We start from the raw sequence: 27,930 nt of genomic DNA on the forward strand, positions 1-27,930 counted from the left end.
TAATGTTAAACTATGTATTCTGATTCCATATTTAATAAATCCATTCTTCGTTGAGAAAACAAAAACAAAAACAAAGAATCCAAATCATTCTGGTTTTGTAGAAAAAAAAATAATAACAAGGAAGAACATATATGTTACTTCGGACCAAAGCCTATACAAACTCTACCACTCACTCTCTCTTTCTAATTATCTTTTAACTCATCCTTGGAAGTACTAGAGCTCTGGTTTCAAACGACCTAAGATAACAAGAAAATATTAAAAAAAAAGTCAAAAACAAAAACAAAAGAAGGAAGAGACAGAGAGGTGAGACAAGCTAGCTGGTGCAGCTTTAGTTACCATTATTAGGTGAGAAACTAGACATAGTCGATGGGTTTGAGACGAACCCCATTTGGTAGAGGCTCTGTAGTTCACTCTCTAGTGTTGTCTGCACGATTACATATAGAAGAAATGTGTAAGAGAATTAAAAATGGTGCCAAAAAAACATGATATGTTGTTTCTACTGTTGCTTGCCTGATGTAATGGGTTGTATTGTGGATTTGTGGTGGTAGGAACGTTCGGTATCGTCCCTTGAAAACCACTGAAAGGATTCAGCCCCAGCGTAGGAGTACTACTTACATCTCTTGATTGCATAAGCTGAACGGAGAAAATGCAGCTTTATTAGTACTGATTCATAACTCCCAAAGTACTATTACTTATTTCATTGTCAAGTTTTGAGAGAGATTTCAATCTTCATACATCTTTGGCAAGAATCCTGTCTATGTCAATGTTGAGTTCTGGATTCACCGTGGCGAGTTTCATAGACAAAAACTGAGGAAAAAAAATCAGAAGGAGAGCCTCTTTCAGACCATACACAAGCAAACTAACTTGAACGTTTCAAGAATCTTGCGTTGTTGGGATGATTCTTACCTCAACTTGTTGTTGCAATGACTGAACATAGTTGATGATCTCATCGAGCATAACCGCTTTCCCAGTGATCTAGTTGAACAAAGTATCAACAACAAAGACTTCCATCAAAATTTTATTCAGAAATCAAAGAAAGTTAAAAGCCACCTCTTATAAGTACAATACCTTGTTGCATCCTGGAACAAGCTCTTGAAGCAGTCTCATCCTTTCACTGATCTTTTCTCTTCTAACCTTAAAAGAACAAACAAAAAAACAGCAAAACTTCTCAGAACCAGTTGTTGGCAGGAAAAAAAAAGTTCCAGTAATCAAATGATATGTTATTACCCTCTCTGCAAGACTGTGACTATTAGTAGCTTGACCTCTTCTTGCCCTCATATGAATGTAGTTTTTTTCTGGTGCTTCTTCGCTCTGTGAGCTCTCCTTCTCTTTACTCTGATCATTTTTGTGTTTCTTCTGGCTCTGATCACTTCCCCTTTGAGGTTCTTCTAGAAACTCCTCCACAGCTTTCTGCCAATGTAACAAGAGTCACTTGTTTCAGCACAAACCACATCACAAGAAGACTGACCAAACCTTGAATCTTAATGCTACCAAACCAAACCTACCTTGTTCCTTTGTGATGATTCGGCTTCGAGTTGCCTTCTTTTTCTAGATGGAGAAGCACCAAGAACAACATCATCTGAAACCTGATGTGACTCTCCAGCTCTGATCAATCTTCCAACACTTTCCCCTTTCTTGTCTGAACCAAGAACCGGACCACCACCTACACAATCACCAAAAGGAAGTAGACTGGGAGGCATGTCTGGATAACCAGAACCGGTCTGGTAATGAGGGAAGCAACTCATCCCTGGATTGTCCATCACCATTGAAGTGTAATGTGAGCTTGAGAAGCCACCACCACTGACAACTGGATCCCAATCTACAGAAGAGAAGAAATGATCTGTTGATGTAACTCCAACTCTAGAGACCCCACTCTCATCATCTACATGTTTAAACTTCATCTCACCTTCATTATTCTCACCACCCATTCCTCTGATTCAACCCTCAGAACTTGGTTTGGTGTACTTTGCAAGACTTGACAAGGGAACTTAAAACCAGTCTGTAGATTTATACAGTGGGAAAGAAAAGCAAAACAAATCAAGAGAGCATCAAACCTAATGTAGCAGAAGAGAAGTCAAGAGGAGAATAAAGAGAACAATCGATTTATTATAGGCAAAAAAAGCTGAGAACATTCAGAGCATAAAGTGGTAACAAGCAATGGATTTAGCTAACTTACAGCTCAGAGGAGCTTAACAAATAGGAAAAAGTAGATTCGCTTTTAAAGAGTGTGAGAGAGCAAAGTCACAGACAAGAAGCCAGATGAATGTAAGCTTGTGAGATCAGAGGGTCAATAATTTTGAATTTAAAATGAAGGCAACTTACACAACCCCATTGGACAGCATCAAGTTGTTAGGATCAGAGTGCAATAATTAGAGAATTAATAAATGGAAGGAAACTATAGAGACAAACCTTGTTTGAGATACTCCAAGATTGTGGTGCCCTTAGAAAGAGTACAAAACAAGAATCAAACTGTTCAGTGGGAGCTTTTACATTTTACAGTAAACCTAAACAAGATAAGAGATGGTACAACTCAATAGAATGGGTATCAAATGCTGTTTTTGCTTGTATTAGGGAGAATGAAGAATTTAAAGGGGAACAATATATAGGGGGAACAATAAAAATTGAAATAAATGAGAGATTCACAAGATGGGTACTTGAACAAACAACAAAGCAAGCATCAAGTTCCAAACTTTATAGCATCAAAGAAACATTAATAATAATTGTGTTTAAAGACAATAAAAGACCTAGAGAAAGAGAAAGCTGCTGAAGTCTAACACTGACAGAGGAGACATAATATGATTATTAAAACAAAAGACAGAACAACTACTGCCACAACTGCTTTTATTTGCTCTTTTCTTTTTCCATTATTACACAACCTAATCTACCTCTTTAGCTTGTCTGTCTTACTTTTTTTTTAATCTTTTTCTTGATAGATACATGTCTTAACTTTTACAGTCATTTTCAGTTTGGGTTTTTCAGTACTAATTATCTCAAAGTCTCATTGTACAAGCAAGAGGTTCTTCTCTTCATGCCCAAGCTTTGCTTTGAAGATTTTACTCTATGACATGTGCTTTAGAATATTATAACATATAAGTATACATACATGCATTTATATAGGATATATGATTACGTGTGTATGTGTAAGATAATATTATTTTTACTGACAGAAATTGCCAACTATATATTCTAACAGAAGACTCTTTGCTGTGCACACTCATATTTTTGTTCCGAGTGCCAACTACCATCTTTTAGAATAATTTTCCGGTCAGCTTTTCTACCAGCCGCGTGATTAAACCACTACGTTTTGATCTCATCTCTACGCCGTTGGATCCATGCAACATATTCTTATTCTTTTAATTTCTATTTTCCTTTCTCCGCTATTAACACACGTATATATTATATATATAAGGTTTATATATTTTCTTTTTGAAAGTCATTGTGCTGCATTCCTCAAAATTGAACGGTAGTTTGAAATTTTCTACAGTAAATGGAATATGGCACGAGGGACATATTGTTCTGTTTTTGTAAAATATTACTACCAATATTGCAACTTGAGAAAGGAAAACAAATACAGTAAAACCTTTATAAATTAACGATGTCGGTACTTTGAAATTTTATTAATTAATAGAGATATTAATTTACAAAAGTTTTCTTATTTAGAATTCTTATTTTAAGATATATATTTATTGTAAGCTAAGAAAAATATTTGATTTTAGTGTATAGACATTAATTGTTAGTTTTTGATATTTATATTAATTTTATTATATTATTTAGTGTATTTAATATATATTGCATATATTATAAATGTAGTTTTAGATATAATATTACTAAATCTCATAAAAATATATTAAGTGTTAAAAATATAAAGATAATTCCATTGTAAATATAAAAAAACAATATAATAATAGGTTCTTACTTATATAAAATATGTATAGATATTAATTATTAATTTAGAATTTTAATGGGACCATTTATTTACATAAATTGTTTTTAAAATATATTATCTTATTATTTTATCGATTTTTGTCAAATTTTGAACCGGTCCAAGTTGGGACCGGCAAAATTTATTAATTTATACTCCCTCTGTTTCTAAATGTAAGTAGTTTTAGCAAAAAAAGTTTGTTTCACAATATAAGTAGTTTACATATTTCAATGCATCTTTTTCATATATTGGATATTGTGTGACCACTGAAATAATATTAGGTTTTTAATAATTGGTTGAATTAATTGGTTATATGATATATTCTTTTAAATAACAATTTTCTAAATATTCTTGTTTTTGCAAAACTATTTATAATTAAAAACGGAAAGAGTAAAGATTATTAATTTATAGAATATTAATTTATAGAGATTTTATCGGATCTTTATTGAAATTGCAGCTATGAATTTACAGTGCGTAAAGTTTATCGAGGATCCTAAAATCTAGGTGAAACTATTTGGCTGTGCAAGATATCATTTTCCAAAAACAAGAAAAGCTAAACTGAGAAGACTTTTGACAACTTTTAAAGATTTAGTTGTCTTCTTTTCTAGAGTTTTTTTTTTTTTTAACTTATCTTTTCTAGAGTTACTAATACTCATTGAGATCATAACGAGTCCAGCTAAACTAAACAGTTGCCTTGAACCCGTCTCTCTAGCTAATGTTCCGTGATTGTTATCAGATATAGTACTAATAATAATTTTGTTAAACAAATTAATCCTAGATTAGTACCAAAAAAACATACTGTATAATATATCAGTGTCAGAGCAGGAAACATAAGGAATAAAAGGGAATCTAATCTACAATTTATTCGAAATAAACTAAATGTATAAAGTCGAGCTACAGCTGTGTTACAACTTACAAGACGTGGACACACTAGAGTCTCGTACTAGTTATAGGGCATGGGACAACTAACCCCCAACAACCATAATCATGGTCAAACTTTAAAAGTATTTGGTCAAACCAACAATCATACTCCCTCCGTTCTTTAATGATAGACGTTTTAGAAAAAAAATTTGTTTCACAAAGATATATTTTTTTGTGTTTTCTATGAAAAAATTGTAAAATTTAAAAAAATTAATTGACTTTATTGAATACTATTGGTTAAAAATTACTGAAAATTGAAAATTACAAAAAACAATATATTTATTATGGTAGTTTATTGTGTTTTCTTAATATGTTTGAAAATATTAAAAAGTCTATTTTTGTGGAACGAAGGAAGTAGTCGCTAATTAGCTGTAACTTGTTTATATAAAAGTGAGAGGCCTCTCGTGTCTGCTAGATGCGGCTGTCTATACATGTGTCTTGTTCCAAAAGCTATATTTATATTGATTTTTTCTACAATTAACATGATAATTGAAAGAGATAATTAATTAAGTAAAACTAGTGATGCTTTGGTATTTTCATATTAAAATCTATTTCCAAATTTATGAAAAAATTGTATTTTCTTTCAAACTTCTATAAACATTTGGAATATTGTTTATCGAATTATATTTCACAGCTACAAAACAATGTTGGAGTATGTCACTACTTAACATATTTTGTTCGTAATAAATCAACCAGATATGTGTATGTACCCTTGTAAGAGGCATGTATTTACAAATGTACTAGGAGTACTACTTAGGTTGGAAAATTAAATTATTTATTCAACTTGTAAATGCTGCTCATCATTGCAAACAAGGTAAGAGAATTAAGATCCAACCAAATTATGATAAGCGAGACTTGCACAGACTTGCACAACCAAATTAAGAAACGATGTAAGTTCTTTGAAAAAAAACGTTTTCTCTCTCTTCTCCGTTCTCTATCTAAATCTTTCACGGAGGAGATGATGAGAAAACTCAATCTCTCTTTTATTGTCTGATCATCTTGATCAGATCCTTTGAGAGAAAAAGCGAGGGAGTTCATCCCTTTATCTCACTGGTTTCTACTTTCGGTGAAGGTTTCCCGAGGTTCGGGCTTTTGGTTCCAGCATATAGTGGTTCCTACAACACGATATGGCTGGCTTATTGACTCCGGCGATTCACTTTTCACTCTAGTGATGTCGGCTGGAACCAGGGTAGCGATTTTGAATGGTTTACGGTTAAGATCTGAAGCGGTAGAAGTTTCTGCCTTGTGTTCGGTGGTTTGGCTCCTGGAAGAGATCTCGATTTAGATCGATTGAAGCTCTCTGAAGAACGAACACAAAGGTATGTGTTACAGACGATGAATTTCCCTTACCTTCCAACATAGTCGTTGGAGGTTCCTTTCGTCGTGGTGGTCCCGGGTGATTCCGGTGGTTTCGAGAAGTTTAGTCCGATGGAGACGTCGGGCGGTGAAGAAAATGGGAAGTTAGCTGTGTTTCCCGGCGAGGTTCCGGCGAAACGATTCGTGTCTCTCCGGAGGAGGAGAATACGAAGGGAGTTAATGACACGTGTTGCCTCGTTGTTGAGGTTCTAACACCTGTCTTTCGACGTGTTAGGTTTTCGGTGAAGCCCGGATGGGACTTCGTTTTGGGCTTTTCCTTATGTTTTTTCTTTGTTTTAGTTTTTTCGGTTGGGCCTTGGTCTTGTTCTGTATGGACTTTGCTTTCTGGACTTTGTCCATAAATAATAATACTCAGATGGACTTGCACACAACTCATTCTACTTAATATTTTCAAATTATATATGAATTTTATACAAGATATTTCTTATTAATAAATTATTTTAAAACAGTTTAAAAACAATTTTAACCGATAATATCATATGACATACATGTTAAACAGTCAATGTATCATTGTTCAGTATAATCTCAGATAAAGTCCTCACATCAAGTTTTATCACTAGACTGTCAAGTTACATACCACATCTTGATCGTAGATGTGCATAGTTGTCTTATTACCGATTAGCCAATGTACGGATATAATACTTCCTCCGTTCTTAAAAGATTCATATTTTAGGAAAAAAAATTTTGTTTCAAAAAGATACATATTTTATACTCTTCTATTTCATATTAAGTGTCGTTTTGGGTCTGTGTACACGGATTAAGAAAACAATTAATTTTGTAAATTTCCTATATAAAAACACAATTACCAATACACCTAACCATATTTCAACCAATAGAAAAATAAATTACTGAATAAAACTAATAAATTTTGCATTGAAAATCGAAAACGACACTTATTTTGTAACGAAAAAAATTTTCTACAACGACACTTATTCATAAACGAATGGAGTATTTTCTATGTAATTTTTGTCAACTAATAATGAAAAATTGTGAAGTTCAAGAATATTAATTGAATTTCTTAAAATTTTATTGGTTTTAAAATATAGAAAATATCAATTACAAAAAATTTTTAATATGTTTTATTAAAAAGTGTGAAAATTTTAAAACGTAGATTTTTTAGAAACTAAAGGACTGCTGCTTAAATCTCTGTTCATGTGCTGTAAAAGAACTAAGAGTAATGACACACGTGGAAAGTGAGTAAAGGAATGATTAAGAAACCTTAATGGAGTTGGTTGAATTAAAGGAAAAAATTCCTTATCCCCTATATATTAATTGAGAAGCATTTGAAAAATTAGAACCTTAATTTTGTATTAATTAAAAAAAACCACAAATCCTAGGTGGCACTCTAAATGCCTTCTAAATTTCATTTCAAAGAATTCTAGAGCATCTAATATAAATTATAGTTTAATCTAATGGTGTCACATTATTCCATAATTATATAACACTAGAGAAATTATATTAACCTAAAATATAGGAAGTGTGTATTCTTTCCTTAAATAAAAGCTACGGAATTACCTAATATGATTTACATATATATGGCAATTAATGATTATGAATAAGAAAGATTTGATAACAATTTATGCATCCTTCTTCATTTTTGTTTAAATTTATATTATTAAAAAAATTAAACAATCACATTAACCATATAATAAAAAAATTAGATTTTTTCTTATATGTTATATTTTGAATTTCTTAAAATGACTTTAAATTACAAAAATGAGGAAACCTTATATGTTATATATATATTTTTTAAAAAAAAAATACAAAAATGAGGACACCTTATATGTTATATTTTTCTTATATGTTAGAATTTTCTTATATGTTATATTTTGAATTTTTTTAAAACGACTTTAAACTACAAAAATGTAAGTTTTCCTTAAATATACGACTAAAAACATTAAAATGACATGTATCAATTCGATAGTTGATTTGAAAGCTTTCAAAACCATTTGGAAGATAAAAGTCAAAATAATTTAACTGTGGAAACAATACTGTTCACTTTTTTCAAGAATGTGTTCGATGGAAAAAATAAGGTTTTTATGTCATAATTTGTTTAATGTCCACTAAAGAACATTATATTAACTTAAAATATAAGAAGTGTGTATTCTTTCCTTAAATAAAAGCTACAGAATTACCTAATATGATTTACATATATATGACAATTAATGATTATGAATAATAAAGATTTGATAACAATTTTTGCATCCTTCTTCATTTTTGTTTAATTTTATATTATTAAAAAAAATAAACAATCACATTAACCATATAATAAAAAAATTTGATTTTTTCTTATATGTTATATTTTGAATTTTTTAAAATGACTTTAAATTACAAAAATGAAGAAACCTTATATGTTATTTTTTTTTAAACGACTTTAAAATACAAAAATGAGGACACCTTATGTGTTATATTTTTCTTATATGTTAGATTTTTTCTTATATGTTATATTTTGAATTTTTTAAAACGACTTTAAATTACAAAAATGTAAGTTTTTCTTAAGTATACGATTAAAAACATTAAAATGACATGTATCAGTTCGATGGTTGATTTGAAAGCTTTTAAAACCATATGTAAGATAAAAGTCAAAATAATTCAACTGTGAAAACAATACTGTTCACTTTTTCAAGAATGTGTTCGAGGGAAAAAATAAGGTTTTTATGTCATAATTTGTTTAATGTCCACTAGAGAACATTATATTAACCTAAAATATAAGAAGTGTGTATTCTTTCCCTAAATAAAAGCTACGGAATTACCTAATATGATTTACATATATATGACAATTAATGATTATGAATAATAAAGATTTGATAACAATTTTTGCATCCTTTTTCATTTTTTTTTAATTTTATATTATTAAAAAAATAAACAATCACATTAACCATATAATTAAAAAACTAGATTTTTTCTTATATGTTATATTTTGAATTTTTTAAAATGACTTTAAATTACAAAAATAGAAAACCTTATATGTTATATTTTTTTAAACGAATTTAAAATACAAAAATGAGGACACCTTATATGTTATATTTTTCTTATATGTTAGATTTTTTCTTATATGTTATATTTTGAATTTTTTAAAACGACTTTAAAATACAAAAATGTAAGTTTTCCTTCAGTATACGACTAAAAACATTAAAATGACATGTATAAATTCGATGGTTGATTTGAAAGCTTTCAAAACCATATGGAAGATAAAAGTCAAAATAATTCAACTGTGAAAACAATACTGTTCATTTTTTTAAAGAATGTGTTCGATAGAAAAAATAATGTTTTTATGTCATAATTTGCTTAATGTCCGATCCGATCAACCCATGATGTATTAATTATAGTTTTGTTCCATTATTTTTAATAAAAATTGATCTGATCCATCGGAAAGAAATTATATAATAACAACAAAAAATATTTTATATATATAAATAAAATGATCAAATATATAAAAAAAACTATCGATAATATATACAAATAAACTTACCATGCGCAGTCTTATCTTAGTTAACTTTGATTAGAGTGACGCCAGCTAAAGCGAGAAGATCCTCTGACCACGCGCAAGGACTACTTATGTGGACCCTCTTTTAAGTACTCTTAACTAAAACTTCAATGGCCCACAAACTCTTTTGTTTGCAATGATGCTCAAGATTCCTAGAATCTGTATTTGATCGCAGATCATAAGCATATCTTTGTTTTTCTTAATCTAAACTAAACACATAACTATCAGCTGTACCTGTAAATTAAAGGAAGTTGTATAGTTAAGAAATACTCCGTTCCTAAATATAAAATGTTTAGGTAGAAACACATATATTAAGAAAACTACTTTTGTCTAGAAAATATCATTAAAACTATAAATTAATGATATTCAACCAATTACAAAATAGACTATTAAAATATGATTGAGTACACAGTTTTTAATAAAGTAAAAATTATCTAGAAAAATGAAAACATCTTATAAATTGGAACATCAAAATTCTGTAAAATATCATACTTTTAGGAACATATGGAGTAAAATTCAGAAACCAAAATTAAGTGTAGACTTTATCAGCTAAGGCACAAGTCCAAGATAATACCAACAACAAGCCCATGTGTCTTAGGGGTTCATTTACAAGTGAGTGTAATATAAATAGGACTGTAATGTGATGAAGAAGTGTAACTTTGGCTGTTACAAAGCAGCTCTTTTCTATATGGAGTCAGTCTAAAACATTCTCATCTTGGTGACAAGTTAATCTTTTTTCATTCTATTATTTTTGCACTTGAAAAAAGCTCTTCATGAGTTGTCCATTTCTAGTTTATTCAGCTCATTTGAGAAAAAAATCTATCTTGTTATCAATCTGTTCATACACTTGTCAATGAAACACATCGCGTTGTATAACAATGATGTGTTGGTAATGAAAATCTCTGATCAGTTAGGAAAAGCTTCTCGTAAAGTACAACAAAACTAATTAGGATGCCAATCTATGAAATGGTTTACCGATCAACATTGTTCCTTTCTTGATCAAATGGACTTCCGAGAAGGAAAAATTTGTTTGCACTCGTCTTGATAAGTTATTCATCGATGGTTATGTTAGAACATTGTTTCAATTGTTCCTCAGTTGTTTGATGTGTCTTCTAGCCTGTTATAGGTAAAGGTTAAAGCTAATCCATAACACTTTTCGTTTTGACTCTTTATTTTTCTTGTGCTAACAAATTTTCACTGTATTCTTACGTTGAATAAATGTCTACTACTACTACTACATAAAATCAATCTCTTTGTGTTTCTGCTTCGAGTATTTCGGATCTCTATTGGCATTCCAACAACTACAGCTCAAAGCTTTTTGGTATTTGTATCCTTATGATTCCACGTATGTTATCAGTCTCCCAAGTCTCACTGCTGAAGTCGCGACCTAGGAAGGCAATTTACATTGACTTGTTCACAGTTAGGTAGAGTTATGAAACATTACGTCACGACAAATGACAAGGAGACGGTCTCTTTCCTATTTATTAAAAATCAAAAAACAAGATTATCTTTTCTTGGGACTAAAATGTAATTAATTATATTTTCTTATAACAGTGACTCAGTGAGCAGCCTTGTGATAGTATAGTACATCAATATTTGATTAGGTAAAGTAGATTTAGTCGGCAGTGTGTCTACTGGTGGACAAAACAACAATAATATGATAATCAAAACACGAAAGAAAAGTTTACAAAACTCGATGATTCATAAGCTTTCCGTGATTTAGTGGCAACACAACGATTTTCATGCTTTAATAACTATCATATGTATAGATACAATACGACTTTATAAATCACACACTACAGGAAAACAGCGGCATACTAAGGGAAAAAATCGTCGGTATGTCGTCGGAATAACGCTATTCCGACGACATACCGACGAAAAAAGTTCTCGGAAATAACTCCTCGGAAATTCATCTTTCCTCGGAAATCCCTCGGAAATTTCCGACAGAATTCCGAGGAAATGAATTTCCTCGGAATATTCTGAGGGATACACTTCCTCGTAATATTTCCAAAATTTAAAAAAAAAATTATAAATTTATTTTTTAAAATTGAAATTCAAAAATATAAAATTAAAATTGAAATAGAAAACATATTTAAAATACAAAAAAATAATAAAATATTTTTTATAAATAAAAAAATGTTTTATAAATACAAAATTAGTTTTAATAAATATAAATATTTTTATAAATATGAAATCATCTTTTTATAAATACAAAATAGTTTTTATAAATACAAAAAATAATAAAATAGTGTTTATAAATAAAAAAAAATGGTTTATAAATACAAAATTAGTTTTAATAAATATAAATATTTTTATAGATATGAAATCATCTTTTTATAAATACAAAATAGTATTTATAAATACAAAAAATAATAAAATAGTGTTTATAAATCAAAAAATGTTTTATAAATACAAAATTAATTTTAAAATATGAAATCATCTTTTATAAATCCAAGAAACGAATTTATATACAAAGAACGTTTTGTATATTTAAAAATAGTTTTTATAAATACAAAAATAAAAAAATAGTGTTTATAAATCAAAAAAATGTTTTATAAATACAAAATTAGTTTTAATAAATATAAACATTTTTATAAATATGAAATCATCTTTTATAAATCCAAAAATCGAATTTATAAACAAAAACGTTTTGTAAAATCGAATTTATATAAACGTTTTGTAAATACAAAAATAATAAACAATTTATAAAAAAAAATTCTAAATCAATTCAACACAACCAAATCACAATTCTAAACCTATTACACAACAAATCACAATCCTACCCAATCACCCTAACAAAAATCTATCAAAAAACTTCTAAAATCATCAAATCTACTTAAAAACCTAACAAATAGGACCTAAGAGAGTGGAATAAGGTCCTTACATGATTTGTAAAGGAATGGAAAGGATTCGCCGGAGAGATCGTCGCGAGAGAAGGTGGAGAACGCCGGAAGGAGAGAGAGATCGCCGGAGAGGAAGAAGAGAGAAATGGGGAAGAAGATGCGGTTCGAGTTTATAAAACCTTGGGTCTGACGGATATTTTCCGTCGGAATTCCCTCAGTATTTTCAATTTCAATTTTCGCGAAATATTTGGCGGCTTGTTTGCCCGGTTAAATGAAAATATTCCGAGAAAATTCCGACGGCCACTTAAATATCCGTCGGAATTTCCTCGGAATATTTTCATTAAGTCGAGGAAAAAGAATATCCTGTGCATGTATTTTTATTAATTTATATTGTTCCTCGGAATTTCCTCGGAATATTCCGAGGAAATACCGAGGAACTAGTGTTTGGGGTTTCAAAACATCAATTTTTTTTTGCCGTATTTCATTTCTTATACAATTGTAATGCATACCATTGAAGATTCTTTGTATAGATGAGCATAAACCATGAAATAACAAATTTCAAAACGAATTGTAAGTATTCCCTTTACCGTTCATTAAAGTGTATAAGTGTTTCTCTTATGTTGTGAGGATTTCGTTCATACAATCGGAAAAGTGTTTATTATAGGGTAATGAACCAATTTTTGACTTCATAATGAACGTAAGACACTTAATAAGGGTTATATAGGTGTTATTCAAACCGCAAAACGTTGTTTTCGGTTTAAAAACCCTATTTCCTCGGAATTTCCTCGGAATATTCCGAGGAAACCCTTTTCTTCCTCAGAATTTCCTCGGAATATTCCGAGGAAATTCTGAGGAACTAGTGTTTGGGGTTTCAAAATCTCGAATGTTTTTTTATAAACGGATCGATCGATGTATTTATGTCCAAAAACGCATCGATCGATCACTAAAATGGACCAAAGCGTAACAATGTGATCGATCGATGAGATTATCCCATCGATCGATCAAGGATATTAAGTGTTCCTCGGAATTTCCTCGGAATATTCCGAGGAAATTCTGAGGAACTAGTGTTTGGGGTGTCAAAATCTCGAATGTTTTTTTATAAACGGATCGATCGATGTATTTATGTCCAAAAACGCATCGATCGATCACTATGATGGACCAAAGCGTAACAATGTGATCGATCGATGAGATTATCCTATCGATCGATCAGGGATATCAAGTGTTCCTCAGAATTTCCTCGGAATATTCCGAGGAAATTCTGAGGAACTAGTGTTTGGGGTTTCAAAATCTCGAATGTTTTTTTATAAACGGATCGCTCGATGTATTTATGTCCAAAAACGCATCGATCGATCACTATGATGGACCAAAGCGTAACAATGTGATCGATCGATGGGTATATGTCCAAAAACGCATCGATCGATCACTAGTTCGTCGGAATTTCCTCGGAATATTCCGACGGATTGATGTTTCCTCGGAATTCCGTCGGTATATTCCGAGGAAATTCCGAGGATTTCATTTTCCGTCGGAATGTCCGTCAGAATACCGATGTTTTCTTGTAGTGACATGATAAATCCTAAAACTGACTTGGATAGCAAAACAAAGTAGTATAAAAATCGCTAAAAATTCTTTTAGACTAGAAAAAAAAATCAATTCGAGGTTAAGTGATTGAAGCACCGAGACTTGTATTTGTATGTTTCCACATTTATTTTATTCACCAAATACTCACTTTTTGAATATGCGAAACACTGATCCTCATTATGGTAAGCAAATTTGTAACACTAATACCCCTGTGGAATAATAACATTCGAATTTTATATCAAGAAATTAAAATATTGAAGGTTTACGCGTTTATCAATGATATAATGCATGCTCATTTTTTCTTCGTCGGAGCAGCATGAAAACACAACTAAGGTGACGATTGTTTCTATTAGTTTTTGGTTTTAGTTTTACTTTTTGGTTTTTAGATTTTGGTATTAGATTTTGGTTTTTGGTTTTTAATTTTCAGCTTTTGATTTTGGTTTTAGTTTTTGGTTTTTAGATTTTAGTTTAAATTTTGGTTTTTTGTTTTTAATTTTCAGCTTTTGATTTTGGTTTTTGGTTTTTAATTTTTAGATTTTGGTTTTGTTGTATTCTTTTTTTTTCATAAAATAAGCAATACATTTTTTAAAATAATAGAAAATAGTAGTAAAATATTTTAAAATTACCATTAAAATTTATCAAAACATAGTGGTTGTTATTTAAAATAAAAATATTACCATGTTTTAAATTATTTTATTTTGAAGTATTATACTTAAATATAATTAATAAACTATCTATAAATTACATAAAATATTTTTTGTTTTTTAAGAACTTGAATGGCTATTTTTTCAAATTAATAAAAATATTGTATTAATAAAATATTTTAAATTTTATAATTTTTAGTTGTTGTTTAGTGTGTATAATAATTATTAAAATTATTCAATAATTTTATTTATAGATATTAATAACTAATTGGCTACAACTAATACTAAAATTATATATATTTATTTACATATATGAAGCACATAAATTATTTTACACTAATGTTAAATGATAAAAAAAATGTATGAGAATTTTATTGTTATGAAAATATTATTTATTTAATTGTTAATTAATTAAAATATAGTATTTTATACAAAATAAACAAAATTTGTTTTTATATTGAAAACCCACAAAGTTTGGTTTTTGGATTTTCTTCACAAATTAGTTGAAATTTTGAAAAACTAGTTTCTTTAAATTTTAGGGAATCTATTTGTTAAAAAATTGATTGGCAAGTGAAATGGTTTTTGCAAAAACTAAAACTAAAAACTAAAACTTGATTGGATAAAAAATAGTTTTTACAAAAGTAAAAACTAAAACAAAAACCACAAACAATCAACCTCTAAAACTCGATACTTCTTCTGTTTCAAAATATTTGTTGGTTTATACATATGTTAAAGAAAGTTATTAAATTTTAATTAGAAATGTACTTTCTTAGTGATTAACTGTTTTACAACTTTTAACTAATAAAAATTTAATAATCACAGTTAATTATTCAAAAAATTGCATCTTACACATATACTTAAATAATGCATTGAAAATATAAAAAGTGTACTTTTGTAAAATAATATTTTTCTAAAACACAATTTTTTTGAAACAGAAAAAGTATAAAAATGGAAAATCATTAAAAATAAAAATAAAGTTTTATTTAGGTTAACATGGGTTCGACTCGAGAGTAGTTCATATATCGACGTCTAACATTATTTTTTTGGCAAAGATAAGAGTTCTTCTTATATTATTATTTCTTGTTGCAGAATCGAGCTAAAAATATCATAATCAATCCACAGATTACTAAAATAAAGAAAAAATCGAAGACAAACAAGAAAAATACTAAAATTTAGGGCTACCAGTAACAGCATAGGATTTGCTACAAGGGTAGAGATCAGAGACTTTCTTCGTCTTTGTATTCACAGATCCTTCCTCTGCTTCTCCCTCTTCATCTATCCTCGCCATCCCTACGCTTGAGCTCTTCGGCAAGCCTCCTTGCTTCAGCTTCTCTTGTATCAACATGTCGATCTCATTCTTGTGCCCTAAACTTCTAACCGACGCAGCTCTCACTAGCTCGCTGTAATCATCGTCAATCCCGAAGTCGGTGATTCTCCGGGGGAAGATGCGGAGGAAGAGAAGGCAGCAGAGGAGGAGCTCCGGCTTCTTGAGAAAGGATCAGAGACCGAAGCGGAGGAGTAATAATGAGTCCTAGCTACGCAACCGGTGATGCTTCTCACGTAGAACTTGTTTAAGGCTCTAAAAGGTGTTGAGAGTATTCTCAATACCTTGTTCTTGTTTTGTCGTCCACCGTTACTCATGCTCTTTTTCTTTTTGAGAAATGGTTTTTCTTTTTGGATTGAAAGATGTGTTTGGTTTTTGCATTATGATGTGGTTTTAAGGGTTTAAAAAATTATTTTCCTAAGTACTTAAACTAAAACTGAATGTTTAAGAAGAAATAATTGAGTTGAGAGAATCAAACGTGGCTTAAACTATTCAAAACAGTTAATTCCCAAAAATAATTGTGGAAAGAGTGTTTGGAGAGAAGCAGTTACAAGTCCCCATTGATTACATTCTTAATCATTAACATTACATAAGTATATTTTGTTTGATCCTAGTTTGTAAGTTTTCATTTTCTCACTAAATATAGTCTGTATATGAGTTATAGTACTACGCGGATACATTCTGAAATTACATTAACTTGCTGTTGTTTTACTTTAAGAGAGGGCTAAAAACTTACCTGAACGTTTAATATCCAACTTCAAAACGCTTCGGATTTCTCCTACTACCGGATAGTTAGTTAACTACTTTCATAGATAGACATGTTAAAATTATAGTATTAAAACGTGGCGCGGACACAAAACACGGGAAGCGTGGCAACTAAACATTGATGAGTTTAGACTTTGGACTTTGGACTTTTTTGCAGGTATGGGCACAACTTATTGAAAAAATGCTCTCTTATTATTTGAAAATTAGATAAGACCAGACATGTGGAGTCATGTCATCCAAATGCTTCTAGAAACAGCTTCTATATTATAACATATCCCTGCATCTCCCTCTTTAATTCAAAGATTCAAGTAGATAACAAGATTTTTTTTTTGACTAAAAAATATCAAAGTTTACCAACTCCGCTGCTGAAGCTTTTTTGAGATAACAAGATTTCAATTTGACAACCTGTAAGACTGTCGCATGATTTGAACTACAGTAATTTAATTTATTCTTCAAGGATTTTCTGTTCTTTTGTTGTTGTGTATATTTATAATGGTGTCAAGGAGACGAATTCTGAAAAAAAAATCGATCCCGTATATGGTTTGATGTAAACGTTAACATTTTATAAAATGGGGTGTCACATACTTCAATAAGAAAAATAGTAGTATACGATTCATCACATGTCCTTGAAATATTTGTAACTTATTTTATCAGATACTTGACTACAACGCTACTTTTTTTAATTTCCACGAAGCACATTCACAAGTTTTTAATGTTATAGAAATAGATATGCTATTAAGAGTATCAAACACCTCAAATTCATTATCCAATCAAATCGTTGATTTTGTTGTTTCGAATAAAAAAAATAAACTTGAGCGCGACGAGACCACCGACTTATAAATTGATGAAAATTAAAATAAAAAATTTACTATTCTTGTGTAACCACCAGGAAAGGTCGTTAAGTGTGTAGATAACTCATTATCCAATCAAACCGAACCGGAAATAGATAAATCTTAAAAAAAAAAAAAATCATTATCCAACTTGTCATCGAGCTTCTTCTCCCTTCCTCTCACCTCTGTTTCTCCTCCACACGCCATATTGATTTTTATTCTTTATCCGTCTCCTCTATTCTCGTTTGGTTCAATAACAGATTCTGAAACCGTTTCTATCCATTTTCGGATCATAATCTCCCAAAAAAACCCTAACTTTCGCAATTTTGGGTCTTTTGCAATTTGATTTTGTGAGATTCGATTTCGATTTCGTTTCAATCCAATTGAATGGAGCTTCTTCGATTCGGAGAAAAGGGCCTCTCCAATTCACCTCACCGGAGAAAAAAATGGCTCCTTTTGATAGCGATCTCCGGCGTCGTCTCCGGCTACGGAGCTTACAAGGTCTACCATCTACCCTCCGTCGCCAGAAAGAGGCAACGCCTCGCGAAGATCCTCGGAGCTTTCCTCTCCGTAGCCGAGCTAATCTCCGAATCAGCCGAAGCCATGACCGTCGTCTCCCGCGACCTGAAGGAGTTTCTCACCTCCGACTCCGACGAGATCCCGAACAGCTTCAAACAGATCGCGAAGATCGCGAATTCGAAAGAGTTTACGGATTCGCTCTCGAGGGTCTCCCAGGCCGTGACCATAGGTGTCTCTCGTGGTTACAAGTCCGAGTCTTGTAGTAAAGTTGTTGATTCTGAGCCGAGTGTTGTTGATAGAGTGGTTGATAAGGCTTTCTCGAAAGCTGGAACTGGTTTCTTCTCTGTTGTTGTCGGTAGCTTCGCGAAGAATCTTGTCCTTGGGTTTCGCTCCAATGAGGGCGTGACACGTGGCGATGATGACACGGTAACGCCTCGGTGGTTGAGTTTGCTTTGTGATGAGAGGAGTAGAGAGGTTTTAGCTGAGTGTATTGAGAGGTTCACAAGTACTGCGGTGGGTGTGTATTTGGATAAGACGATGGATATCAACGCGTTTGATCAGATCTTTGAAGGGATGACGAATCCTAAGCATCAGGATAGTGTTAAAGACGTTCTTGTCTCGGTTTGCAACGGTGCGATTAAGACTGTTGTTAGGACGTCTCATGAAGTATTTACTACGTCGAAGTCTAGTGCCGTGGTAGAAGAAGAGAGTAACGGTGGCTGGACCGATGCTATCTCGAACACTTTGGCGGTTCCAAGTAACCGGAGGTTTATGTTTGATGTAACGGGGAGAGTGACATTAGAAACGACAAAGTCTATTATCGGATTCTTGATGTTGAAGACGCTTCAAGGGTTTAGAAGAAGCTTTGATGTGGTTCAGGGAGAGGTTACGGAGAGAGGACGGCAAGTGGTTGGGTATGTTGGAGCTAAAGCTTCTGTTATTGTCACGGTGTGGCTCGCTTTGTACTTGCACATCATAAACCGATGTGTAAGGAACTCTCCCATTGGTGTAAGCCAGCACTTTTAGAGCATTACTTCAGATGATGACGAAGGGATTGATTTGTTTGGATGGATATATAAAAGCTATTGGTTAGGTACACGAGATTCATTCAGCTTCCTTCTTACTATATTTTTCATGGTTGGAGCTGAAAACATTTTATATAATGTGTGTATGTATGTGCACAAACTTATTCTTATTGATGGATTATATATAAACTGAGAGGGTTCTTGGTACATTGAAGTTTGAAATATAGTCTTCAATCTCTACGACTGATTCGTCGTAATCTCTTTACACTTCTTTGGACAAGTTGGCCTTTTGATGTAAGATTCCTAGTTGCCTAAGGGTGTTTATACTTTGTTGTGCTAGTGGTTTCAACTCATTACACAGGAAACATAATAATCTTGCATCACAATTTCATGATAAACTACATATATACTAAACAATGAACAAACTTATTACCTCATAATGTATTTATCACTTCATGTTACGTAGCAGTCAAGAAACGAAAGTAAAAGAACACCAAGCCAGAAACGGTCGTTGACTTATCATCTAGGCTCTGAAACGTGGGCGTAGACATAGCCACAGCAGTTGTGAACGCATACAGTCTAAATTATATAAACTCTGAACCTGTCGTTTTAATACATTGCAAAGAAGTAGAAAAAATAAGAGTCATCGTCATTGTCATATTCTCACTCGCATACCTTCTCCCAATCATCTACCACTTCTTCCCCAGAGCCTTCCACCAGCTTTTTACCGGTAGCTTCTGAGCTGCTGCTCTCTCCTGACTGAACCAATGGCTCCAAAGCGGAAGTTTTGGGCTTCTCTGGCTCCAATACACTCCAACGGTTAGCTGAGGTGACGATTGGAGCGTTGCTCGTTGCTGATCGCCACGCATAGGCTTGAGTATCTGTAGATGATCCTCCAATGGGGGAATCATCAGCTCCCCATGAGTCATCACTCTCCTGAATCACTGCTTTCTTCCATGGATTTGCTTTCTGCACATCCCACGATGAGCTGCTGGGTAGTTTTCCCCATGCATTATTACCGAGTGACTGAGATTGGGCGGCGTTCTGGACAACCACGGCTCCATTGTATACAGAACCGTGGTCCAGCCTCCTCATGGCAGTGGCGGCTCGAGCAGGGTCGTGGAACACGGCCAAAGCGTTCTTGTCATTCAGCCAAACAAGCTCACACTCACCCCCAAATCTCAGTACCACCGCGCTGACATTCGCCTCCCTCGGGAGATCCAATAAAGAAACCACAAGCCTAGGATCCATATCCACCAGCGGATCAAAGGACGGTGGGTGAGGCCCGCCTACTGAGATAGCACCACCCCTAGCTCCAATGATCCGTGTTGGAGGTTTCGACTTTTGTGTAACGTGAACAACTATAAACTTTTTTGGCTCCCACCCTCCGTTGCTAACCGCAAGTTTCCACCTCTCAGCTAGAAGCCGAACCGTGTCTAGTTTATCCTTTTGCATTGGGCAGAAGACATGGACCTTGAGGGCACTTGTGCTTCCTCTGGCTTTCCCAAGTACCAGGAACTTGAAGCGCTCTTCAACAGCCAGTACCCACTTCGGATCACGCCTATAGATGTCTGAAATTATCTCTGTCATAGCAGAGTTCTCGCTGAAATGTAATGAGTCAAGATTTGGAGTTGTGATGTCAAACGCATCCTGAAGAACCCTCTTACGCTCCTGCTTAGCACACTCATCATCACACGAAAGCTTTCTCTGCCCGAGAGGGATTCGGTTATCGCTCGACTCAACAGGCTGAAATGGCGTTGGAAGCTTATTCAAAACAGAGGTTTCATTGACAGAACCAACACGAAGATTGCCGGCGCTTTCTCCTCCAGCATCACAAGGGACTGTGGCAGTTAAGCGACCACAAGAACATGTAATTGTAACTGGAAACTCACATCTCGAGTCAGGGCAAGGCAAAGAAGGATGGCATAGTGCTGCACAAACGTGCCTGCAATCTCTTCTAGGAGCACCACACGTCTGTCCACATGTAACACGCGAAACTGCTTCAGATTCATTGTAACCGTCACAAGGCTCTGGGTGACAGGTTCTGGCACAAGCATGCAAGCCACAACGTCTCGTCTTGCCACAGATCTTGTTACATCTAATGTCTTTCAACCCACAAGGTATGTTTCTGAGAACCACGTGACCACCAACACATTTCTTTTCCACGGGGGCAGAACAAGGAGGGCAATCTCCAAAATGGCATCCATGCGTAGCAGAATGGCCACAAGGCTGAGGAATCGAGCATGGAAGCTGGCAGCTCGGAACAGGTGTCCCACAAGGTAGTGGTGGAGGAATCGAAGTTCTTCCACAAGCACATGTAAGATCAGTGAATATCATTTCGAGGCAAGGAGGACAATGGCCACTGTGACATGACGATTCACAAGAATGCTGTCCGCACCTTAGGTTCTTCCCACATGGTAACTGACAGGCGTGTGGGTCCCAATCACCAGATAGATCATTTTTCTTCGCGTTCAAGAGAGGGCAGCAACGCTCGCTACATCTATGCCTCCCACAGTTTTTCTTACGCCCGCATGACTTAGCGCACACAAACTTCTCCGTCTCCGAAGAGGTTGTGAAGTAGCATTCCACGGTCCTGAATGATGACCCACACCGGCATTTCTGGTTGACTTTGACTAAACAAGGAGGGCAATCACCCGAATGGCAAACTTCGTTGCAAGTATGTAACCCACACGGAAGAACCTTCCTGCACGTGTTTGAACAAGAAGGAATCGGGTCCAAGCAACGACTCCTGCTCTGCTCTTCTAGACGCGTTTTTCCACAATAGCACGTCTTAACTCTACTGGGCAGTAACTCACAGTCCCCGCAAGGTCCAGGATGACAAACCTCGGAGCAGAAATGATTACCACATCCAAGAGGCTTCCCACAGTTAAAATTGCATGAATACACACCATCGTCTGCTTTCAACTCTCCCTTCACGTTCATCTCTCCGCAAATAACAGTCTCCGCTTTTTTCTTGCAGAAACAAGTGGCATTTACTGGTACCTGACAAGGATCACAAGGGCCAACATGACAAGTCCTTTCACACCGATGACGCCCACAGTCGAGAAGCTTCTCGCAACGCTGCCCACAAACAAGAACAGATCTCCGCTCAGAGCATCGAGTATGAATCATCTTTTTGCCACAAGGACAACTCCGAGGTGGAGCAAACGCTTTACAGGGAGGACATGGACCAGGGTGACACTGCAGGACACAGACATGAGGACAAAGATCATCTCTATCCATCTCAGCTACCGCAGAAACCTCTCTCTCCAGCGGCTTCCCACATGGCTCCCCGCATGAGTGAGGAGTCAGATACGGATCAGATGGAGGATCTTTTCTCTTCCCACAAAAGCACCGATAACATATCTCTCTTGACGACGTCAGCTGCACAGATTGACAACCAGGACACCTCCAATTATCACCTTGATTCTTCTCAGCCAACAGATCAACAGAAGTCGGTGCTCGAGCCCATTTCTTGATACAATGCATGTGGAAGATGGAGTAACAGCTTGAGCAAGACCATATATTCGCTGACCGCCCAACCATGTCATAACAAATCATACACTCAATAGAGCTCTTCACCAGCTTATCTTGTAACTCTTGAACAAGCTGAGGCAAGCTCGCGTCTGTCAACACAGTGTTCTCCTCCTCCTTAACCACCATTTTCCCCTGATTCACAGGCCGAGTCCTAGACGCAACTCTTTGGGGCAAAATTCCCGGAGCATTGTTTCTTCTTTGTCGATTAGGTTGAGGAGGTGGACCAGCAAAATTACTCCTTTGGTGCTGGTTATAGGAGGGACGACCAGAACCGTTGCGCTGCCGAAGAGGACGTGAAGCAGCAGCAGCAGCAGGGTCAAGTGTTTCTGAAGCTCGGTCTGTATTAGCAGGAGGAGGTAAAGAAGGCTCATTCACAACCGCTGCACCTCTAGGAACCCATGTTTGCTGAGGATTGGAACGAGGCCTGTCTCTTCTGACTTGAGAGCTCATATTATTATTCTCTGACTCCACAAATACAGAACCGGATCCTGAACCCGTCGTTGCTGCTGTTGATGCAATGAGCGTACAACTATTCACAAAGTGCTTCTGTACACAAACGACAAAAAAAGATTCAGACTTTACCAATCAGTAAACTTTCAAACATTAAATTGAAATGAATCAAAGCCAAATTACACAAATCCAAAAATTGAAATCCCTAAGTGCTCTAACTATTAGGGATCTCAAAATGGGGGCAAAATCAAAATGCCCTAAATTTTGGAAAACAAAACAAAAAATCTCAATCAAATTATTGAAGCAGATCAACCAAAGGGGCGAAAAGTTCGTACCTGACGAGAAATTAACTAAGGAGAAAACAAAGAACAATCTCCGGAATCAATTACAGCTGATTTCGATTTCTCAGGGGCTAGAGAGAGAGAGAGAGTGTGTTGAAGAATATGGAAAGAGCGAGGAGGAAGGGGACGGTATATATAGTGAGAGACCGCCTTGGAGCCAAAGGAAATTAGAGAAAGTGACTCTCCTTGCGACTTTTCTTCTTTATCTTCTCTGTCAACGATTGTCTGTCTCAATTATTATTTTTCTATTATGCTTGACGAACCGAGTCATCCCAAATGGGCCATTACTGGGCCTTTATTGCTCACTTTTTTTTTGGACATCGGCCTATGTTGCTTACTTAACCGACTTTAACCGGATATAACTATATAATATTGCTAAACCAAGTAATATGTCCGACAACATCTTACATTAATATAACAAAATAAGACAGACTGGTCTCAGGACTCAGAGTCGGTGAAGCTGGGACTCTCGAGGTCAGCCATGCTCGCAGAGGCAAACGATTCGAACGAGTCCATTGTAGACAGCGATGAAGTTTCTAGTGAGTCTGAGTGTTCATCATCGTCCATCTCAGGGAGGACTATGTGACCGTCTTCTTCTCCTTCTTCCACTTCACACTCATATTCTTCTTCGGCTTCTGAAGCTTCATCCGACCCCATGAGAAGCCTGTTGATAGCTGACTTGGCCGCTTCCGTGAACCACTCCGCCTTCGGGAGTGAGCTGGTTGAAAACACCACAGAGATTTTTAGTTTAATTTAGCACAAGAAAAAATTACTAAATTAGCATTATTTAAAGATTAAATTATTTCAAATCCTAAACTCCTAAATTCTAATCATTAAACTCTTAACTCAAATATAAAATAAAAATATTAATTAATATTATTTTTTTGTCATTTTCTCTGTTATGTGCTAATTTTGAAATAATAAAGTGTTTGGTGCTTTTTTTTTTTGGTTACCTTTGTGGGTTGATGCCTCTAGAGGAGAATATGTTGATAGCTCTATTGATCACCACTGATGCATGGTTCTGCACCACTTTAAATGGATAACCAGCGAACCGCGCTATCTCCACTGTGAAGTTCATGTCCAGTATCAACTGCCAAAACCATAACAAAAGACCTCATCTGTCAAAGCTGATGATGTATGTACATAAAGAGTGGTAGTAGAAGAGAGTGTGTTGTTTACCTGTTGCAAACCAGATGGCTGAAGTGGAGTTGACTCGTCCTCGAACGCACTCCAAAACTCCTGCTCGTTTGATAGCCAGATTATAACCGTCTCGGTTAGTCTCGCTAGTAGAATCTTTTGCAGTTTCTCTTTCCCAAGCAGAACGTCCCCAGCAATGATGGCCAACTGTTGCAGCTTAGAGAACAACGCCTGCATATGAAGAGAGAGACACAAAGTTTATCAAACCAAGAACTATAAAACCAAATGGAAGAAGAGGATGAGAGACCTGAAACGGTAGAGAGGGGAGATGCAAGTCATCTGGTGTCTCTGTTAAGTAGATGAGCGCATCTAACCGTGTCAGCCCTTCCCTAGAGTAAATGAAGCTCAACACAAACTGCAGACAGAAGTAGTTTCTGAGTTTATCAAACGCTTGAACCATGTGTCGTTTCCATTCTTTCAACTCCGGCGCAGAGCTACTGATCAGAGAAGGACTGCTACTGCTATCACCACCATCTCCTCCGCCGTTTTCAACCTCGAGTTTCCAGACTTTAACAAGCGATTTTGGTAAAAGCTCGTCTAGTATTGTGAACGCAGCTCCGAGAAGAGCAAGCTGCTCTGAATCCGTCTCGGCTCTGGTGAGAATGGTGTGGTCTTGAAGCTCTGGAAGACCATCTTCGTCTGCATGGCCAGGCAAGGCTTTGATCAGAAAGTCGATGTACTTATCGTACAGTTGGAGAACCCTCGCTAACACACTTTCTCCGAAGTGTAGCACAGCTAGATGTGTTAGCTGCTCAAGTATGTCCTGAAAAAACAAACAAAAGCTTCAATAAACTTGTGTCTAGAATCATAGAAATAGTGAAAACTAGGGGTGAGCATTTTGGTTTAAATTTGTGTTCGGTTTGGTTTGTCTAGGTCTAAGAAAATTTTAATTGAATCAATTCAAATTAGTTTAGTTTGGTTCAGTTTGAGTTTGGTTTGTGTTCAATTTAGTTCGGTTTTACTGGTGTTTGTTCAGTGTAATCAAATTGGTTTTTAATTTTGTTCTAATTCGGTTACGATAAGTATAATTTATAATACGCAAAACAAATCATTTGATACTAAAATTATTATTTTCTTCATACTTAAATATAAAGCACAAATATACAATTAAAATGTAGAATATGTAATCCAAGAATTTTATACTATTATCTTCGAACTTAATATAAATATCACATGTAGTTTCTCTGTTTTTTATTATACTGTATGAGATTTATATTATTTTATTGTTAACTATGTTTTTAATTTAGTTAGAAGTAAAATGTGTAAAATTATGCTTATTTGCTTAGGTTAGATGGTTAAATATCTTAAATCTTAATATTATTGGAATCATTAGTTAAAACCGAACCATTTGAGCTGATAAAACCTTAAAATAAATGGTTAGGACATATATTTTGGTTTGGTTTGGTTCCTTTTTTCCCGTCATCCCTAGTGAAAACACTAGAGTGTTAAAAGAGCCGACTTACTTGCACAATTTGCATGAACCGAATGCTACAATCCGTCATCGTCGTATCCGAAGCAATTGCAAACTCAGATAACACCGCCACAAAGTCAGAAGACGACTCCAACCCCTCGTCAGCTTCGTTCAAGTCAAAGACAACCTTCCTCGCCCGTCTAAAATTCAGCTCCAGCACTTCCTCAACGTAAGGCCGGAACAGCACCAAGAACAGCTTAGACAGAATCAACCCCTGCGGCTCCAACGCTTTGCAGTAGTTAAGACAGTCTTGCAAACACACACTGGCCGCACGCAACGCGTAAACCGTCTCGGAAGGAGCCGCGTTCTCTTTAACCAAACGGACCAAGTACTCGACCTCCCTCTCAGCCCACTGAACGACTTTGTTGGAGTAGGCAGGGTTGTCATCGTCGCCGAACATGGATGCTGATTCTTTTGCGGCGAGGGAGATGTTGGAGAAGACTAGCTTGGAGAGAGTGGCGGGGAACGTGTTGGGGCAGGAGGAGCATGAAGGGAGAAAGGCTTCGATTCTTCTGTGGAGGCTTGTGGCGTAATGCTTGAGGAGGAGTTGGTGGGCTGATGGGCCTTTTCCTAATCTGATCAGCCCGTTTAACGTGTGTTTCAACTCGGTGACGCTGACTGATGGCTGTTTAGCGATCCTGAGAAGCTGATCCTCGAGAACAGCCTTTCTTTCTATAAAAGCAGACTTGTAAGATGACGTGTCAGCTGCTCCTTTGAGTTCAGGATTGTTTCTTTCCTCGGTATCTACTGCCTCTAGTGCTTCGTCCACTTTATGTTCAGCTAAAAGAATGTCAATCTTCTCCAGGAACTCAGAGTTTGGATCGGTTAGTTCACTAGGGGATGGTTCCTCGACCTCTTCTGACTCATCTGCATCACCAGAGGATCGCTTCCATTCATCCATCTCGCGGCCAAGTCCAGACATCAGATCATGCACGAGAATCCCCTGGGATGATATGTGCTTCCGTAGCTCAACTAACTCGTGCTCCATCTCCACTGCTTCTTCAGATATTCTACACAAAACATAAATATATGATGAATCTATAACCGAAAACACTCTGTGTGGAACAGAGACTCTCCTATCCTCATGCCAGTACCAATCTAATTGCAATTAGTAGCGTTGTGTTACCTCAAGAAAGCGAGGTACTTTGTACGCATATCACCGCACATATTCTCCACAGCATCCTTTAGATCCAAAAGCTCACAGCATAGCTTTCTAATCCCCTGCATTGTTTTCAAATTCACCAAATCAACACAACAGAAGAAGTAACCATGAGCAAATCTCATGAACTACAATCTATGTTAAAGTCGAGGCCTTTTGATTCCTAAACCAGATCAAAGGGTTAGATTCGAAAGAACCCAGTTGAGAGAACTAACTCAAAGTGGAATGGATTGATTCAGAGGAAGAAGAAAAGTTACTAAATGTAGCGAGAGAAAGAGAGAAAGGAGGAACCTTTTCGGTGAGAGACTGGTGAACGGAATCGATCTTTGATTGAGGGGTTATGCTCTCGATGGAAGGTAAGTCGTCTTCTTCCTCGCTGCTCTCCATTTTTTCTATCGATCTCTCTTTCACACTCTTCCTCGGAGTCTCAGACACTGTTTGTCGGAAGAAGACGATAGTTTTAGTGATGGATTGGACTCTCTCGAGACACGGATAGATACGGGTTTGTTTGCTTTATTGATCTTCCGTATCTTAAACGGC

General features: G+C 35.1%; 4 protein-coding genes and 1 pseudogene across 6 annotated transcripts; 1 reads left to right on the top strand and 4 right to left on the bottom strand.

The window, feature by feature from the left end:
- On the bottom strand, nucleotides 1-2,779 carry LOC106345662 (transcription factor bHLH74-like). Of its 3 annotated transcripts, XM_013784834.3 has the most exons (10): nucleotides 2,410-2,777; nucleotides 1,907-1,999; nucleotides 1,506-1,819; nucleotides 1,228-1,410; nucleotides 1,069-1,134; nucleotides 907-975; nucleotides 736-807; nucleotides 511-633; nucleotides 337-424; nucleotides 1-236 (listed from the first exon to the last, which is right to left on the bottom strand). In XM_013784834.3, exons 2-10 carry the CDS (start codon nucleotides 1,926-1,928, stop codon nucleotides 214-216), a joined length of 960 nt encoding a protein of 319 aa, XP_013640288.1. In that variant the 5' UTR covers nucleotides 1,929-1,999; nucleotides 2,410-2,777; the 3' UTR covers nucleotides 1-213. The 3 variants fall into 3 exon arrangements, with proteins under 3 accessions (XP_013640288.1, XP_013640289.1, XP_022563335.1); XM_013784835.3 differs by having other exon boundaries at nucleotides 1,506-1,999; nucleotides 2,410-2,779; XM_022707614.2 differs by lacking the exon at nucleotides 2,410-2,777 and having other exon boundaries at nucleotides 1,907-2,364.
- Nucleotides 2,780-15,748: 12,969 nt separating this feature from the next.
- LOC111208857 lies at nucleotides 15,749-17,859 on the bottom strand (annotated as a pseudogene).
- Nucleotides 17,705-19,442, top strand: LOC106410076 (protein PHLOEM PROTEIN 2-LIKE A10-like). The gene has a single exon (XM_013850576.3). It carries the CDS (start codon nucleotides 18,079-18,081, stop codon nucleotides 19,234-19,236), a length of 1,158 nt encoding a protein of 385 aa, XP_013706030.1. The 5' UTR covers nucleotides 17,705-18,078; the 3' UTR covers nucleotides 19,237-19,442.
- Nucleotides 19,443-19,602: 160 nt separating this feature from the next.
- Nucleotides 19,603-23,789, bottom strand: LOC106410074 (NF-X1-type zinc finger protein NFXL1-like). Its single transcript, XM_013850574.3, has 2 exons — nucleotides 23,558-23,789; nucleotides 19,603-23,318 (listed from the first exon to the last, which is right to left on the bottom strand). Exon 2 carries the CDS (start codon nucleotides 23,220-23,222, stop codon nucleotides 19,899-19,901), a length of 3,324 nt encoding a protein of 1,107 aa, XP_013706028.2. The 5' UTR covers nucleotides 23,223-23,318; nucleotides 23,558-23,789; the 3' UTR covers nucleotides 19,603-19,898.
- A 121-nt stretch (nucleotides 23,790-23,910) lies between these two features.
- Nucleotides 23,911-27,915, bottom strand: LOC106410075 (exocyst complex component EXO84C). Its single transcript, XM_013850575.3, has 7 exons — nucleotides 27,682-27,915; nucleotides 27,358-27,452; nucleotides 26,224-27,241; nucleotides 25,008-25,523; nucleotides 24,743-24,931; nucleotides 24,517-24,653; nucleotides 23,911-24,281 (listed from the first exon to the last, which is right to left on the bottom strand). The coding sequence occupies exons 1-7, from the start codon at nucleotides 27,775-27,777 to the stop codon at nucleotides 24,002-24,004; spliced, it is 2,331 nt and encodes a 776-aa protein (XP_013706029.2). The 5' UTR covers nucleotides 27,778-27,915; the 3' UTR covers nucleotides 23,911-24,001.
- Between the last annotated feature and the right edge of the window lie 15 nt (nucleotides 27,916-27,930).

This window comes from Brassica napus, chromosome C8 (genome assembly GCF_020379485.1).
Source record: "Brassica napus cultivar Da-Ae chromosome C8, Da-Ae, whole genome shotgun sequence".
Lineage (NCBI taxonomy): Eukaryota > Viridiplantae > Streptophyta > Magnoliopsida > Brassicales > Brassicaceae > Brassica > Brassica napus.

Bases quoted from the DNA above. Each gene is read 5' to 3' on its own strand.
- LOC106345662 (XM_013784835.3), bottom strand. From the start codon at position 1,928: ATGGGTGGTGAGAATAATGAAGGTGAGATGAAGTTTAAACATGTAGAT. The intron at 1,411-1,505 runs GTAGGTTTGGTT...TTACATTGGCAG, and splicing joins AATCATCACAAAGGAACAAG to AAAGCTGTGGAGGAGTTTCT. The intron at 237-336 runs GTAACTAAAGCT...TTGTTATCTTAG, and splicing joins TAGTTTCTCACCTAATAATG to GTCGTTTGAAACCAGAGCTC.
- LOC106410076 (XM_013850576.3), top strand. From the start codon at position 18,079: ATGGAGCTTCTTCGATTCGGAGAAAAGGGCCTCTCCAATTCACCTCAC.
- LOC106410074 (XM_013850574.3), bottom strand. From the start codon at position 23,222: ATGAGCTCTCAAGTCAGAAGAGACAGGCCTCGTTCCAATCCTCAGCAA.
- LOC106410075 (XM_013850575.3), bottom strand. From the start codon at position 27,777: ATGGAGAGCAGCGAGGAAGAAGACGACTTACCTTCCATCGAGAGCATA. The intron at 27,242-27,357 runs GTAACACAACGC...TGTTTTGTGTAG, and splicing joins AAGTACCTCGCTTTCTTGAG to AATATCTGAAGAAGCAGTGG. The intron at 24,932-25,007 runs GTCTCTCATCCT...CTTCATATGCAG, and splicing joins TCCCCTCTCTACCGTTTCAG to GCGTTGTTCTCTAAGCTGCA.